This window comes from Spermophilus citellus (assembly GCF_964194105.1).
Source record: "Spermophilus citellus genome assembly, chromosome: 19".
NCBI classification, from domain to species: domain Eukaryota; kingdom Metazoa; phylum Chordata; class Mammalia; order Rodentia; family Sciuridae; genus Spermophilus; species Spermophilus citellus.
In genome coordinates, this window is record NC_138201.1 from 15,156,404 (window position 1) to 15,172,935 (window position 16,532).

At 50.8% G+C, this 16,532-nt stretch overlaps 1 protein-coding gene across 6 annotated transcripts in view; it reads left to right on the plus strand.

Moving 5' to 3' along the window:
- MTMR14 (myotubularin related protein 14) overlaps positions 1-16,532 on the plus strand; it is a 48,586-nt gene that overhangs the window by 31,428 nt on the left and 626 nt on the right. For 3 of the 6 annotated variants that reach the window (XM_081275904.1, XM_081275908.1, XM_081275909.1), the window contains 8 exons: positions 570-655; positions 900-976; positions 1,214-1,250; positions 3,428-3,498; positions 4,198-4,256; positions 4,424-4,562; positions 5,273-5,452; positions 13,435-13,590. In XM_081275904.1, coding sequence (XP_081132030.1) covers positions 570-655; positions 900-976; positions 1,214-1,250; positions 3,428-3,498; positions 4,198-4,256; positions 4,424-4,562; positions 5,273-5,452; positions 13,435-13,590 — 805 coding nt within the window. The remainder of the gene's footprint in view (positions 1-569; positions 656-899; positions 977-1,213; positions 1,251-3,427; positions 3,499-4,197; positions 4,257-4,423; positions 4,563-5,272; positions 5,453-13,434; positions 13,591-16,532) is intronic. The other 3 variants (XM_081275906.1, XM_081275907.1, XM_081275905.1) reach the window with 3 other exon arrangements.

Genomic DNA, 16,532 nt, shown 5'->3' on the forward strand with positions numbered 1-16,532 from the left:
GCATGCGGCCCGGGTTCCATCCTCAGCACCACATACAAACAAAGACGTGTGTCCGCCGAAAACTAAAAAATAAAATATTAAAATTCATTCTCTCTCTCTCTTTTAAACAACAACAACAAAAAAAAGAGTTTGGGGAACTGGGTGTTGGTCCAGAGTACTCCACAGTTCCTATAGCCATGCACAATGAAGAGTTTATCTTTATCTCTCCCAAGAAAAAGAACAAAAAAGCTCCTGCCTCCCCCTAAGTACTTGTGTCCCCCTGCCAAATGCTGGGCAGGGACCTGTAGTCAGCACTACCCAAATTCCCTGGGTAGTGTGAACTGTCTAGGGTGAATACCTCCCTAGAGGCACACCAAGGACTGCAGCCAGGAGAAGGCTGTTGCAGACCAGGACAGCTATCCCCTAGCTGCCCCTGTCTAGGTCTAGGTTGGGGAAAAGCACTAGGGAGACCCCTGGGGAAGATGGCTGTGGTAGCCTGGCTCCCTCCCCTAGCCATTGTGGTGGTATTCCCTTCTCATCAGCCCCTGTCTGGTTCTCTCCTGGGCTCCTGTTCCACGGTGTCTGATTAGATGACAGCGGGCTGCTGGTACACTGTATCTCAGGCTGGGATCGGACCCCCCTCTTCATCTCTCTCCTGCGCCTTTCCTTGTGGGCTGTGAGTATGAACGGGCTGGGCTCTGGGGTCTGGAAGTATTCAGAGGCCCTGGTGTACATTTGTCTCCAGGATGCAAGATCAGGGGTGAGGGACCCACTCAGCAGGTGTTGTATTTAGCCCTGGTCTTAGGGTTGTTGGTCATCCTGCATTGTCACCAGGTCTGTGACTTTGGGTCTGTTCCTCGGCTGAGGAGGTTCATCACCGTACGGCAGTTCTGATCTTGTGCCCACATGCTATCTTCCAGGATGGGCTCATCCACACGTCTCTGAAGCCTGCTGAGATCCTCTACCTAACTGTGGCCTATGACTGGTTCCTCTTTGGGTAAGCCTTGGAGGAACATCCTTGGAGGCTTTGGATGGGATGGTGTCTTGGTGACTCTTTCTGTAGTGAGTGATGTGGCATCTCCCATGACAGGGGTCCCTTGGAGAAGGGCTATAGATGCACATGGGCCCCACTCAGTGCACTGTTGTCAAAGATGTGTTCTGTCCATGATGACCAGGTCCCCCTCAGCCCTCATCTTGGTGCTGCTACCTTTGACCTTTTAACTTCCTTTTTCAGGCACATGTTGGTAGATCGGCTCAGCAAAGGAGAGGAGGTGAGTGCCGTTCAGAGGTTGTGAGCAGGGAACTGGGCTAACACAAGAGACAGAATGACAGTCTGCTTGCATGCCACACTGTATGAGCCATGCCTCAGGCAGCATGGAAAAAGCAAAAGCACAGTGGCTGCCCCCCACCTCCATACTGGTCCTGGGGTCTCCCACACAGTGGAGAAAATGCTGGGTGCTCAGCTCTGCCAGCGTTATATAGCCCCATGTGGCCTTCAGATGCCACTTCTCTCCACTGTTTACTTGTTTTCTACTCTTAGCTCTGAAACCAACATGCAAGTCCTCTTCCTGTTCCTCATCCTCCCAGCTGAAAAACAAGCTCTCTGTCTACCTATCTCTCTCTCCCTCTCCCCCCTACCACCCCACCTTTTCTTTCTTTTTTTCCCCCCCTTTTGTACCAGGGATTGAACCCAGGGGTGCTTAACTACTGAGCCACATCCCCAGCCCTTTTTTATATTTTATTTAAAGGCAGGGTCTTGCTGAGTTGCTTAGGTCCTTGGTAAATTGTTGAATTTGCAATCCTCCTACCTCTGCCTCCCAAGCCCCTGACCCTGGATTACAGGTGTGTGCCACCATACCTGGCTCTGTCCTTCCTTATCCCATTACACCCACCTCGTCCCTTTTCATCCCCAAGGTGGTCTGAGCACACAGTCCTGCCTGGAGCCTCACTTCTGGGGCCTCCTGCAGGTCCTCTTCCTGTCCTTCCTCCTCAATACCTTCTTTCCCTCCGTCCTCTGTTTCCACCATCTTTTCCTGCTGAGCGTGCTTGTTTCCCCAGTAGCAAACCTGGAGCCAGACACCAGTGTGCCCTGTTTGTCTTGATTATTACCTGGGTGACCTTGGGCAACATGTTTATCCTTGAGTCTCCTTATGCCTCATTGAGAGACCCAGATGCCCAGCATGGGAGCATCCACAGGGTTAGTGCTTTCTCTTCTGCCCCTGTCCTGCAATCTTCTTAAAGCATCTTTCTTACCCTGAGCCTTTCTCCTTTTTGGCATCTTATCTCACACCTCCTTCTTTTGTTCCTCCCTCTCGGCTGCTCCTCTCCCTTCCAAATCCCTTCTTCTGAGCACTTATCGCATCTGCCAGGGCTGCAGAGCTCATAAGCCTGTTCCTCAGAGGCCTCCAGGAACTCTGTCAGAGGCAGTGACTTCGGCATTGAAATCTGGGTGGAAGGCCTCTTTGTACCCTCTCGTTAAGGGACTTTGCCTTGCCGGCACTTCAGGACATTCTGTCCTCCACGCCATCTCCCTCCTCCCTCCAGAGCAAGCCTGAATCTACCTTCAGAGACTCGGGCAAAGACAGGGCTGAGCTTAAATCCTTGGCTTCTGAGCAGGAGTGACACTTAAGCTGGGAGGTTGGTCTGCAGAGTAGGCTTTTCTCTTAGCTCCCCATCTCTTAGCTCCCCACACCCTGTAGACACTGAATCTTTAAAACAAACAAAAATTCCAGGCCTGTGAGACATTGTTGTCCTCTCCACTGCATTTGATGTTCACAGAGCACATCAGACAGTGGAATCTGGAGAAAATACTTTTTAAATTTTATGTAACATAGCATTTTCACACTGGTCTGACCTTGACAACCTTCTGCCTTTTGAGGAAGTTCTATGAAATCCTTGCCTTTACCTGCCTGAAACCTAAGAATTGATTCTTACAGCTCGTCAACAGGGCAGGCTGTGGGCCACTCCATGGCTGTCCCCATACCAGTCATCCCAGCCTGTTTCTGGGCACCTCCCCATTCCATGGGATCCATTCCCTTCCCTTGTGTTCCTGCTGTGTCCATTAATCCCCTGCCCCAGATCAACTTCCCTGTCAGCCTTTCTCCTTAGGCTCCTAGAGGTAAGGAAGGGAAAGATTCTGTTCTCTCATCCTCCTGGACAGTTTGAAGTCTCTGGCTTGATTCTTCACACTCCCAGGAAGGGAACATATTCCTTTCTGCCATAGACCAGCCCAGAAGCATGTGGCAGGCCCTCCTGAGCCCCTCTATCACCTGCCCCACAGCTCTTGTAGACCAGAGTATCCACTGGGATCCCTAAAGCAGGCCACTGTCCAGCAGGAAGATTGACCAGAGAGAGTGCGCTGCCCACTCCTGTTAGATCTGCCACCCCGACACTTCTTGCAGGGAATAGCCATCTTCTCACTGAGTGCTGCTATTTGTCTCCCCTTCAGATTTTCTTCTTCTGCTTCAATTTTTTGAAGCATATCACCTCCGAGGAGTTCTCTGCTCTGAAGACTCAGAGGTAAGCAGAGGAGCGCTGTTCCACCATAGGAGGCCCTCGCTGCCTTATTTCTTCCCTGTGTGTTGGCAGGCTGCTACCCGGCCGCCTTCCCTCTGAGGCCAGGGTCGGGTGCCTGCTGACAGCCCCTGAAGGAAGAAGTCTTCGGGGGGGGGGGCATGTTGGGGTCACACTAGCAGAAAGGCTCTGGAGTGATGAATATCCTCTGGTGACTAAGTTGCTATAGGGAAAAGTCATCCTAGGGACAGACTCGTAACTCCCCATGCCTCTGAGCTGATTTTCACTGCCCCAGACCTTTGCAGGAGCCTCTCTGTGCCCACAGTGAGGCAGAAGTCTGCATTAGGAGCTTCTCTGAGCCTACAATAAGGCAGAGATCTGGGAATTACAGGCAGATGGACTGGCAATTACTTTAAGGCCCCTTTGAGAGCTGATGTCTCTTCTGAGTTAATTTGCCTTCCTAATCCAAACTTCTAGTATGTTGGGCCAGACTTGAGCTCTCAAGGGCCAAGCAGATTAAGAGGAGGCCAGCTGTGCTGGTCTGGGGAATGTGTGGTAGACAGAGCAGGTAGGGTACAACTCTCTGTAGGTAGGACCTACTCCATGAGTTGTCTGTGGGCTCTGGCTGCTTTTCAGGATGGGTGGGGTTGGGAAAGAAGAGACCCCAGCTAGAGCTGGCGTTCCCTGCTCTGGGTTCTGTCACAGGAGGAAGAGTTTGCCAGCCCGGGACGCAGGCTTCACTGTGGAAGACATCTGCATGCTGAGTGAGTCCTGGCCCAGCCGCTTTTCCTTCCTCAGCACAGCTTTCTGATTATAGACTACACAGGAACCATTCTAGAAGTTTCTTTGTCCAGCTGAATGGTGTGGAAGAGGTGAGGGATTGGTAGCAAGAGAAAATGACACACTGACCAGTGGCACTGGCTTTTTTCAGGACGAAGGGACCGTGGCAGCACCACCAGCCTTGGCAGTGACTTCTCCCTAGTCATGGAGAGCTCCCCAGGAGCCGCAGGGAGCTTCACCTATGAGGCCATGGAGCTGATTCCGGCAGGAGCACAGACTCAGGCAGCTTGGTGAGGGGCCAGACTGGGACCAGGATCACTCACAGCTGTGGCCAGGGCCACCAGCCCCAGGGAGCCAGGCTAGAGTCCCAAGAACAAAGGAGCCTCTGATAGGAGGCCTGAGAGCTCGGCTTCATCTCATGCTGTCTATATTGGGCCTCAGAGGCCAGCCATCTGGTTGGTGAGGGGCACTGCCTATGGTGGCCCCAGAGCATAGGGGCTCCCTGTGGGACCAAGCAGCTGTGGCCAGCAGGAGTAGGAGGCTGGTGTCAGGCCCTAGAGGAGCATCCTGCACCATGTGTGTGTTGGGGGTGGGGGGGTGTTAGGAAAAAAGCAAAATGCCATTTCAGGTGATGTTTACCAATTGGGAATTTGTATGAGGGTCACTTCTTTGTGAAGGAATCTGAGACCCTGGCGATTCCTTTCCTACACAAGTGGCTCAGGGTTTTATATAGCATTTCCAGGGATGGAGAGAGGCAGTCACTGAGCTGTTAGTTAAGAATGATTTTCTGGTATGTTCTCTGAGACTGGTAGGCCAGTGTAATTTGAATACCATGGTCCCTCAGTAAAGCCCTAGCTCTGGTTGCCTGTGCACCTGAGCCTGAGGGAATGCCCTGTTTGTATCCATTCCTTCAGCACTGTCCTAGAATAACGAAAGCAGGCCCCAGGCACAGGAACAGTATCAGGGTGCCTTGGCCAGTAGCCCCACTCTCCCGCCACAGGAGGAAGAATCACTCGTCCTCTCCACAGAGTGTGCTCTGGAACCGGCCACAGCCCTCCGAGGACCGCCTGCCTTCCCACCCGGGGCTGGTTGAAGCCAAGTCTTCCAGCTCCTCATCTTCAAACCATTCTGACAACTTCTTCAGGATGGGTAGCAGTCCGCTGGAAGTCCCCAAACCCAGGTGAGGCACTCCCAACGCCCCTGCTAGTGGAGGTGACTAGCCTCCCCATAACAAGCCTGGAGGTGGGCTTCTGGTACTTGAGCCGGTGTCTTAGGTGGGATTTCTGTGTGAGGCCTGCAGGCAGTAGACCTCAGAGACTGGGGATGTGGATGTGGAGAATTTGGCAGGTGTAGTATTTGGAGAATGTGTTAGTGTTTGGGCACAAAGCAAGGGCTGGTTTATAGAGAGGTTTGAGATACCTTCCTGGAGCATGTCTCAAATCCAGGGGAATCTAGAAAGTATAGTGGATGGATAACACAGACAGGGAGTTGGGGCTACCTCTACATATCCCCTTGGGTAAATTCTACCCGCTATGGACTGCCCATTGTGACTGAAGAGATGGATCTGGATGCTCTAGGTCCTTTCTGGCTCTCACATTCCATTACAAGTTGGTTGGGCAATGAAGAGAGCAAATGCTAGGAACTGGACTAGAAGTGTGTAACATTGACTAGCCATAGGTGATAAAACACATCTGAGAAAAGAAGCAGCTCAGTCAGACAGGGTGAATGCACCTGAGATATGGCCAGAGTGTTCTACTGGGATTGGCGCTTCTTGAGAGGTTGAATCTGAGCACCGGGCCAAAGGCCTAGGATTGAGGAATGATCTGGCACTTGGGAGAGCATTCCCTAGTTGACTCTGAACCACATTTTTCATTTCGTATCCCCAAGGAAAGAATGCTGTGAATTGCTTTGCTTTTGTGTTTGTTTTAAACTAGGAATTGAGCACAAGGGTGCTCTACCATTGAAAGGCATTGGGTTGCCTCACATCCCCTAACCTTTTTTTATTTTATACTTTGAGGCAAGAGTCTTCCTAAGAAGCTTAGGGTCTTGCCAAGTTGCAGAGGCTAGCCTTGAACTTGTGATCCTCCTGCCTGAGTTACTGGGATTACAGGCAGGTGCCACTATGTCTGTCAATTGCTTTTCTTTCTAAAACTTTGAGAATATCTAGCCCTTCTGGAAAGAAAAAAGCAATGTGGACTTAAGAGAACTCAAATAGTTCCAGTTGAGGTGGGTGTGAGTTCAAAGCCAGCCTCAACAATTTAGCAAGACCCTAAGTAACATAGTGAGACCTTGCCTCAAAATATAATATAAAAAGGACTGGGAAGCTAGGGTTGTGGCTCGGTGATAGAGCACTTGCCAAGCATGTTTGAGGCACTGGGATCGATCCTTAGCACCACATAAAAATAAACAAATTCTATAAAAAGTGGTGAGTGGGGACTGGGGATGTGGCTCAGTGGTTAAGCACCCCTGGGTTCAATCTCCATTACCAAAAAAAAAAAAAAAAAAAAAAATCCAGTTGAAAGGGACTTTTAGAAGAACGGGCCTAAGCTTTGAAGTCTATCCCAGATTCAGGTCCTTCTGTGCCACTTAATGTACATGTGATTTGGGGACTCAGTTTCCTCCTTGATAACAGGCCTATTACAGTGAAAATCATCTTAAAACTTCTGAAACCCTCTTCCCATCACCACTCTCTGGGTGCTTTTGGACAAAAGTAGGCAGTAGAGGAAGAGCATCCGGAGCAGCCTTCACATGGAGGCAGCTGGTGAGTTCCAAGCAAGGTGGAGGCCCTGACTGCTCCTACTGAGCACTCACCCCTGCAGGAGAGCCCTTCTACTCAGGACACTGTCTGCAAGTGCCAGAGCTCAGTCGGTTTGAGCAGGACCACAGCCTTCTGCCCCACAGGAGGTGTGGTGGCTGCAGCTGGGTGCCTGCTTACATCCTATGTGTGGAGTTGGCATGTGTGCCTGTTGCATGCCCCCATGTCTGCCCTCAAAGCTGTTCTGGGGGCCGTGGTGGCACTGTGGGGTCCTTGTTCCAGGCTACAGCTCTTGCTCATGGTCCCTGACTCCATTTCTGCCTGTATAGGGTTATTGGATAACTGGGGAGGAGACCAGGAGCTTGCTCTTAGCATCTGGCTCCCACCCCAGTCCTAACTCTCCTCTGCAAGGAGTCCTTCAGCACCATTCCCACACCTCAACTTTTTGTCATCCCCTTCTTCCTGCCAAAGGATCCCACTTTCCAACGCTGTGACAGTTTCCTTCAGTCTCATGAGTGGTCATCTCCAGCATTGAGTAACTTGAACTTTAGTTTTTGGTACTGGGGATTGAATACAGGGATGCTTTACCACTGAACCACATCCCCAGCCCTTTTTATTTTGAGACAGTCTTGCTGAGTTGCTGAGGCTGGCCTTGAACTTGCCATCCTCCTGCCTCTCCTCCAAAGTCACTAGGGTTATAGAAATGTGCTATCACACCCAGCTAGAATGTGATAGACTCTTAGACTCTTACGGCTGGTCTAGTGGCCACCAGGGTCCCTCCCTCTGGAGGCTCAGGAGGGTTTGGGGTGTCTACCTGGCCTAATAACTCTGCACGGTGGGGCCAGGCCAAGGCCAGCATGGCTGGACCAAAGTAGACGCAAGGCTCTAAAAGGTGAGGGGCAGGCTGTTGCGAGGTATTTGATCCTTTTCTGGTCTATTCTGGGAGTGGCTGCCTAGAGCTTGGTGGGGCTGGCCAAGCAACAGGGTTCTTCTGAATTAAATGTCTGTTAGCTAGAGGTGTTTTTTTTTCTTCCCAGTGCTGGGGCTAGAGCCCAGGGCCTCATGTATGCTAGGAAAGTGCTCTACCTCTGAGCCACACCCCCAGCCCCTTGCCAGAGGTTTGAAAGACTAGATTATTTGGATTTAGAGCATTCTAATTATGTATTTCTATTAACATTAAAATTAATTTAGTCTCTTTTATCTTGAAGTGCCTGAGGGATCCTGTCATTAGCTTTTGTGCCTCTTAGGCAACAGTAACCAATCAGGGCTTTAATGCGGCAGGAGGAGCTGTATGGAAAGAAACCTGTGCTGAAGCTGTTCCCCTCACAATGTGAATTCTCTGGTTTTTATATGCTCCATATTCCCCAGGCCTGTCTTTTAAAGTCAGGCTGCCCTAAGAAAGGAGCCAGAGAGGTTTTGTTCCCTTAAGTCATAGGTGTTTTATGGTTGGGAGGAAAGTTCTGTGGGGTGCTGATTCCTCTCAAGCGCCAACTCCACATCCATCACTGGGAGAATTGGTGGCTGTTTGGTATTATTAGCTGCCACTGCAGATTAGCCACAGGCTAGGGAGGTGCAAAACTAATGCTCCACGCTCACATGCCTCCCCAAGCGCTGGACAAAAAGTCGACCTGCTGCAACCCTGCATGGCTGGTGTCAGATGTCCTTTGGGGGAAGGGCAGTTGCTAGCCAGGGTTTTCCATGCCGAGGAGGGATGGTGCCCTCACTGAGCCCAGTGTGAAGCCACACTGACTGAGAGCATGTGGACTGGGCTGAGGGACACCCACCATTCTGGTTGAATAGTTAAGTGGCAACACAGGAATCAACCTCAGCTACCCAGTTAGCTGCCCTCAGCCACTGCCCCCTGCCAACTTCTCATTGTAAACAGTGACCTCTGTTCCAGACTGTCTGTATTTAGCTGATTTTTTTATTAATTCTTTTTAGTTATACCTGACAGTGGAGTCCATTTTGATATAATTATACAAGCAAAGAATATATTTTATTCTAATTAGGACCCCAGTCTCGTGGATGTACATGATGGATAGATTCACTGTGGTGTAGTTAATTATGAGACAGGATCTTGCTAAGTTGTCTTGAACTTGTGATCCTCCTGCCTCAGCCTCCCAAGTAGCTAGGTTTATTGGTGTGCACCACTGTCTTTATGAGGCAGAGAAGCCAGGCTACTCTCTGCCACACCTGAGTTCCTGCTCCAATCTGACTGCTCTTGCCTGGGGCTACTGCTCCAGATCTGACTGGAGTGATGAGAAGCCTAAAGGCAGTCCAAGCTTGAGACTTAGAAGAGAAAACTTGGGGTCCCAAAAGACTTCTCTGAGGCTGCCACAGGAATATAGAAGTCCTTGGTGGGGATCCAGATGCAGTGTTTATAAGGCCAGGCTGGGGGAGGCCCCATTCCTGATGGGCAGAGTGGTTGTGGGGCCCTCATCAGGAACCATCTAAGGTAGACTTGGAGATTGGTGTTGAGGATAAATGAATTAGATGACACATAGGCTCCCTCAAAGCCTAGAATTGCAGGAGTTGATTCAAACACAAATTCCCTTCATGACTTTAGACATGTCACTTGATGACTTTGAATTTTTATTTTTTCATCTATGTAATCAAAGGCTTAGAATAGGCAACTCCAGGGGCTGGAGATGTGGCTCAAGCGGTAGCGCGCTTGCCTGGCATGCGTGCGGCCCGGGTTCGATCCTCAGCACCACATACAAACAAAGATGTTGTGTCCGCCAAAAACTAAAAAAAAACCAAATATTAAAATTCTCTCTCTCTCCCTCTCTCTCTCCCTCTCTCCCTCTCTCTCTCTCTCTCTCTCTTTCACTCTATCTTTAAAAAAAAAAAAAAAAAAAAGAATAGGCAACTCCAAGGTGCTTCCTAGCTGTGTACCTTCAGGCCTTCTATGACAGTCTTTTCAGTTCTGATGTGTTCAGATGCAAGTAATAGAAAACTAGTAATAGTAATAGAAAACATCCCAAATAGTTTAAAAATAAAGGAAACACATGGAAAAGTCCAGTGGAAATGCAGCCATCAGATTCAGCTTTATCAAGGTTCCTGCTCCATTTCCCTGTGGTTCCTTCCCTTGCCTCCTTCACATTCCAGCTTGTCCTCTGGCCAGCTTCCTTCATAACCACAGTATGGCTCCCAGCACCTCCTAGGACAATCCCTAGCTTCCTTTCTCGGATCTTTTCTCAGGGTCTTTTTCTAAACATGAATTAAAAGCTCTGTGCTTTACTTCAGTTAGGGGCAGTGCAACCATCCCTCAGCCAGTTCTTGAGGCCCTGCACTTTATTAAGAAGGAAGGTCAGTAGTATTGCCTAGGATGGACTTTGGTCACACCTGATTGCAGTCAGTTTTCCCCTTCCCTGCTATGTAACTTGGAAAAACTCACTTCCCTTCTGAGTTCACATTTTTGTTTGTTTGTTTAATTCCATTTTTAAAGTAGGAATAATGATCCTGGTCCCTGTAAGTTTGGGTTAAATGAGATAATGGAATGAAGCATCTTACATATAGTGAATACTTACCTTTCCACAAATGTCTGGTATACTAGCTGTGGTTAAAGACAAATACTCTTTGGTCATGAATCTGAAAGCCTGATCCATGTCAGGGCATTGGGCAGCTGGGTAAAAGGCAAAGCAAGGCCTCCACCCAGACCCCCTTCTCACATGGGTTTGGCCAGCTCTGCTCATATCCATGTTCTTGGACCTCTTTCCTGAAGGACGGGCACAAGACACCTGCTGTAAGTAGCCTTCTGCAGGGCTTCTGGCAGGAGGTGAGGAGCTAAAGCTCTCTGCACACTGAAAAAGAGCCCAGAACTGTATCCAGCTAAGGGAAGGCAGTATTGCCAGCAGCCACCCTCCTGGGCAGTTTTGAGCCCCTAGGATGTGGGCAGATGCTTTCTCTAGTACCATTGCCATCCCTACCCCCATTTGAGGGTTGCTCAGTCACATGTTCTTTGTAGACCTGGAGTAGGAGAGAGGAGGAGGCAGAGCCATTGCCCACTGGCTTAGGAGCACAGGGCAGAAGAGCCTGGGGTCTCAGTAAAGTTGGCAGAGTTAACCTGTATGCTCCTCCCTTCCAATATGAAAGTGGTGTCTCTCCTCCGGTGACTATTTCCAGTATCCCACAATGTCCCCACTTGCTAGCTGATCCAGATGTCTTTTTTTTTTTTTAATATGGTTTTAAACATTGATGGGCCCTTATTTTGTTCATTTATTTATACGTGGTGCTGAGAATCAAACCCAGTGTCTCACATATGCTAGGCCAGCGCTGTACTACTGAGCCACAACTCCAGCTCCCAGATGTCCTTTTGAGCACCCCTCTGCTCAGCATGGCCTCTTGCTCTCAAACCCAGGAGCTGATTGGTCACTCTGCCACCATTCTTTGACAAAAGCCTCAAATAGGAAGATTATTCTGGAAGCTGAGTTCATTCTTTTTTTTTTTTTTTTTTTTTTTTTTTTGAGTCCATTCTTGAAAAATGTCAATATCCACCAAAGGTGACTGCTCTCTGAGAGCCACTGGGTCCCGTGGGGTCACGCACCCTCTGCTGCCTACGCTTACCAGTTGTCTGGTTCCAGTTGGCTTCTTGCCTGTGTTGCTGCTGGGACACTGGGGAAGCAAAGGGAAGTGACTAACCTGGGGCCAGGAGTCCTCAGAGGGAACCTGGCTAACCATATCCTGGTGACTGTGGATCCCCTTTGGCAGTTTGTTCTTGATAGCCTGTGGGGAGGGGCAGAAGAAATGTCCCCAGGTTACCTGCCTCTGGAGTGCCGTGTCCTCCCCCGGCTTCCCCTAGTCAGCAGCCCTTCCTTTCCCTCCACACTGGTTGCTAGAGACTATTTTCTCACAAGCTGCTGAAACTGGAAAAGACATTCTACCTACAGTTTGAATGATAGATGAGACTGATGAGCCAGGCAGCGCCTCAAGAGGGGTTGCCCTGGCCAGAGGCCCTGGTGGCCTGGAGGAAGCCTAAGGCAGGCTCCTCCCGGGAGGCTTCTCCTTGATTTACAGACTGCCTGCACCCCGCTAGGCTTCTCCATCTAGAAACAAGGAAGCCCTGCTCTGTCAGGCCCCAGGGGCTCAAATCAGGTAACAGCCTGTCCCATGCTCTTTCCTAATGGTGCCATCACACACGTCTGGATTGTCACCGGAATGATGAATGTTGCAAGTCTGTATGTTGCTGGGGGTTCTGACTCGTGGCAGCTTTAACGTAAAAAGCCATCTGTTCTTGTTCCTCTCAAGGTGGTTCTGTTTCAGGACAAATCTGCAATCAAAAAAAATCTCTTGCACTTACTAGCTGTGGGACCCTGGGCAAGTGTCTTAATCTGTCTAGGCTGCTATTTCCCCATCTGTAAGGAGATGGTTAAAGATGTCCAGAGCTGCACTCAGGTGGCAGTTTCTTGGGGGTAAGGCTAGCCCAAGGACTAGTGGGGGCTGCCACTCTCAATGCCAGCCAGCTCTGTAGGCCAAGGTCCCCAGCCCCTACCACAGTGTGTGCTTTGGCCTTTCAGTGGGTCCCTGCAGGAGCGCTTTCCACTTTTCTTGAGTTAAAGAATAAAGGGTCGAGCATCAAATAGGATGCCCCTCTGGGTTCCAGGACCTGGGGTAGCTGATGGAAAGGCAGGGCTGATGTCTTCCTCTCTGACCCCACCACACCCAGGACAGAGGAGTTGGGTTGTCTGGGATTGAGGGAAGGTGCCATTGGGGGCACGACTTTGTCCTCTCAGCCTCCATTAGAAACAGTTCTGATGAAGCTGTCAGGGTGCCTCCCTGATTCACCTTGCCCTCTGGGCATAGCCAGTGAGTTTGCTGGGTTGATGCTTCTGAATACAAACCATGGCTCCCAGAAGGCACTGCACAGGAAGGGGGTACCTCAGGACTCCCAGCCTCTCATGAATCTAGGTCACCACCCTCCACAGTCCCCATGAGGCCTGTACTCCCTCTTCCCTCATCAGATCTCCGCAGCTCTGGGTTCTGTGTTGCCCCCTTGTAAATCTGCATGTCAGAGTGGTGGGCCCCTGCTTCCCTTGTTTCCTGGGGGACCGGCCTTGCTCCCTTCCTCTTGGTGCTGTTGAGACTGCTTGCTATCTGGGCCCAGGCAGGTATCCACCCTGGCTCTGGATCCAGCTCACCTCTCCCCATGCTTTGCTCTGGTTCTTTTGCCTCTGGAAGTCTTCAGAATGCACTGTGCGCACAGCCAAACCTGCCTTACAATCTGCGCTTCTTTCTTGGTCACTACTTATCCAGCTTTGTTTGCTCTTTTGGAGACAGTGGTTGGCTTTTGGACACTCCAACAGATCCCTGCAGCTGTGGCCCAGGACACCAGCCCCCTCCCACCAGGGCCTCTCTCTGAGGCATATGACTGACTGCATCATCTCCCCTCTCTCTCCTCTCTGCCCCAGATCAGTGGACCATCCCCTGCCCGGATCCTCTCTCTCCACAGACTTTGGCAGCTGGCAGATGGTAACGGGCTGTGGCAGTATTCAGGAACGGGCTGTCCTGCACACAGACTCCTCTCTCCCTTTCAGCTTCCCGGATGAGCTCCCTAACAGTTGTCTGTAAGTGTCTTGCTTGAGGCAGGATGCTTCCCTGCCTGTATCAGAAGCTGGGGAGCAGTCAGGAGTGCTGCTTAAGAGTGAGGCGGAGGCCAGCCAGGGAGTTGGCTGGGTCCCTGCCCCTCCCCATTTGCAGCTACAGACCCCAGGTGTAAAGGAGGCCCATGGGCTGCTAAGGAAGTGCATTGGGTTCCTGTTCACTCTTCCCAGCCACCAGAACCCATCCATGGGTGTGTCGGGTGCACCCTGAGGGAAAGCTGGCTGGACTGTGACTATGGCAGGTTCTATTTCTGTCCAAAGCTTCATCTGACATGCACATCCTTTGAAAGCAGAACAGTGGGGCAGGAAGGTAGGTGTATGCTGGAGGCAGAGCCAGAATGGCACTGGGTCAGCCTGGTCTATGCTCCTCTAGGCAGAACCAAAGGCTGCTTGCTGTCCACTGCCCCCCACCTTGTCTTCCACTTCTGCCTCTGAGCAAGAAAGAGGATTAAATGGGAAATAGATCCCAGCTTGTGAAACGCTCTTCTTTGAGGGCTCCAATAATGGGCTTCTCACTCTTGTAATGCAGCCCTCAGACTTTAACAGCTGTTTTGGGGGAAACCCCTGACCCCTTCCTGCTCTGCGACTTCATGGATATCAGGCAGGAGAGAGCCTCTGATGCCCTGGGGAGCAGGGCCTGCTCCTCAGATGTGGCCTCCCTGGGGGTTCCTCAGAAAGCCTATCCCTCTCCTCCATTCCAGGTGCTAGGGGCTCACCCCACCATAAGCACCAGAATTCAACTCTGCCCTCCCATGCTGGCAGGCTAGAGGAATTGGAAAGGAGGAGGAGCGTGGGATCCCAGCTTAAGTCTGACATAAGCCAGCCACACCTTGCAATTCCAGAATGGCATTCCCCGGTCCTAGCCCTGAAGCTGAGAAGTCACTGAAGGGCTTCCAAGGCCACTAGGCATTCCGCTTCCTCTGCAGCCAGGCCCCTAGGCTAGAAGCAAGTTCTGTTAGGTTTCTGAAGGATAAAAAAAATATTTGCCTATTTCTGTAAGGACTTCCTCTTCAGCCCAGCTGACCGCAGCGCCATCTTTGGAGGAAGCCCTGCCTGCTCTGCTTGATTGCACCCCGAAATTCCCAGGGCTTACCTACTGAGTCAGGCAGCTCCAACCCCAGCCCCAAGTACCCAGCCCATACCTGCAGATCAGGCCTCAGGCTGTACTCTTGAGCTCCAGCCAACCTGCCAATTCTAGGAAGTTCCTAGAGGACAGCTAGACCCCGCTTGATCTCTAAGGCCTCCAGGATCCTTGGTTGGGTTCCAGAGCAGCTCCTGGCAGCAAAGTCGCATAGTATGTGGGTTCAGTGACTTGGGCTTTGTTCACAGAGAAACTAGTTGCTATGCTTACCAGCTGTGTCTTGAGGTCTTGGCCTTGACTTCTCTGAGCCCATCAGCCCAGCTCTTGAGGAATGGTGCTGCGCTAGCACCATGGCCTGTGATGTATCCCCAAGCCAGTCATGTATCTTCTCTGGGCTCCACTTTTCTTGTCTCTAAATAGGTTGGCCTCTGCCCCTTCTACTTCCCAGAAGTGGGGGGCAGTGAGAGTGCATATGTGTGGACCTTCAGATATTCTTTGTGAAGACAAACTAGTCTATTTCTCTACTTACGCCATAAGGAGCAGCTGAGGGGACACACGTGTCCTCCAGCTGTGAAACCTGACTAGAAAATAAAGGTCTGGGGATGGGGGTCAGCTCAGTGGCAGAGCACTTGCCGTGAGGCCCTGGGTTCCATCCCCAGTCCTGAAAAAAAATAAAAAGGTCAGGTGCCCTCAGGTTCGTCAGTGTTGCTCGCGGCGTGCAGGAATCCAGCATTGGCTCATTTCTCAGTGCTCCTGCAAGAGCTGTGTGACTTTCCCAGGCCCCAGAGCCTGCTGCTTCTCTCAGACATAACTCCTACCAGTGTATTTCTCTAGGATCCTTTTGTCCTCCCCATACTGTCATTTATTCAGACCTCCATCTGTTCCCCCAAGCCCTGGGGTACAAGTCTTTTGGGCTTCAAAACTGGGGACATTGCTGCTGCCTCTGACTGGTTCCCAGGGAGGGATTGCCCAGGAATTGGTTTCTTGGGAAGAAATTAGGAGTAAGTGCTGAGGTAAGTGAGGTCCATGTCATGTAGGTGTGTGACTCCTGGAGAACAAATTTAGGTGCCTGACTTTGAGTCCAGAGATTGGGTATGGTTCATATCTTGGACCCCTTCTATTAAAGACTGACCCTTCAGAATGTCAGACAGCCTCCAAGGAACTCACACTTTGATAAACCCCCATTTCTGTGTACTGTTTCCCTTCTTGACCTGTAATCCCAGGGCAAAGAGAGAAGGGCTTTCTATCTTCCATCTGTGATCAGTGCCCCAAGTGGCCAGGGGAGAAGAAAGAGATGGAATTAGAGCAGAGTGCTGGAAAAGTAGGTGTTCTTCAGCAGTGTGTGAGGGGCCACAGGGACTAAAGATATAGCTAGCGTCTAGGTGTTTCTAGTGGGAGACCCTGTCCCAGCCAGGGCAGCCAGCAAGTTTTCCCAGGGTGTGTCAGGTCCTTGCCTCAGGAGGGCCGAGGCCTGCTGCCAGATCCTGGGGATCTCCTTCCTGCCAGGTGTAAGGCTGTGTCTCACCTGTTCTTTCTAAGGAATAGAAGCCAAGAGCTGTGAAACTCAGCTTCTCTCTGATCAGAGTCAACACAGGGACAGTTATTTTTCCAGCAGAAAGCCCAGGTCAGTGCTCCAATAAAAGATGCTGCTCTAAGGTGGGAAGAGAACCTCAAAGTGAGAAGAATGGCTAAAGGAACCAGCACCAGATATTTGGAGCCTGAACCACAAGGGTAACATGACCATGGGGTAGATCCTGGCTCTGTACAATCGAAAGTTCAAGGATAGGCCATGTGGAGAGAGAATGAGGACGTTGGATCCTGTCCT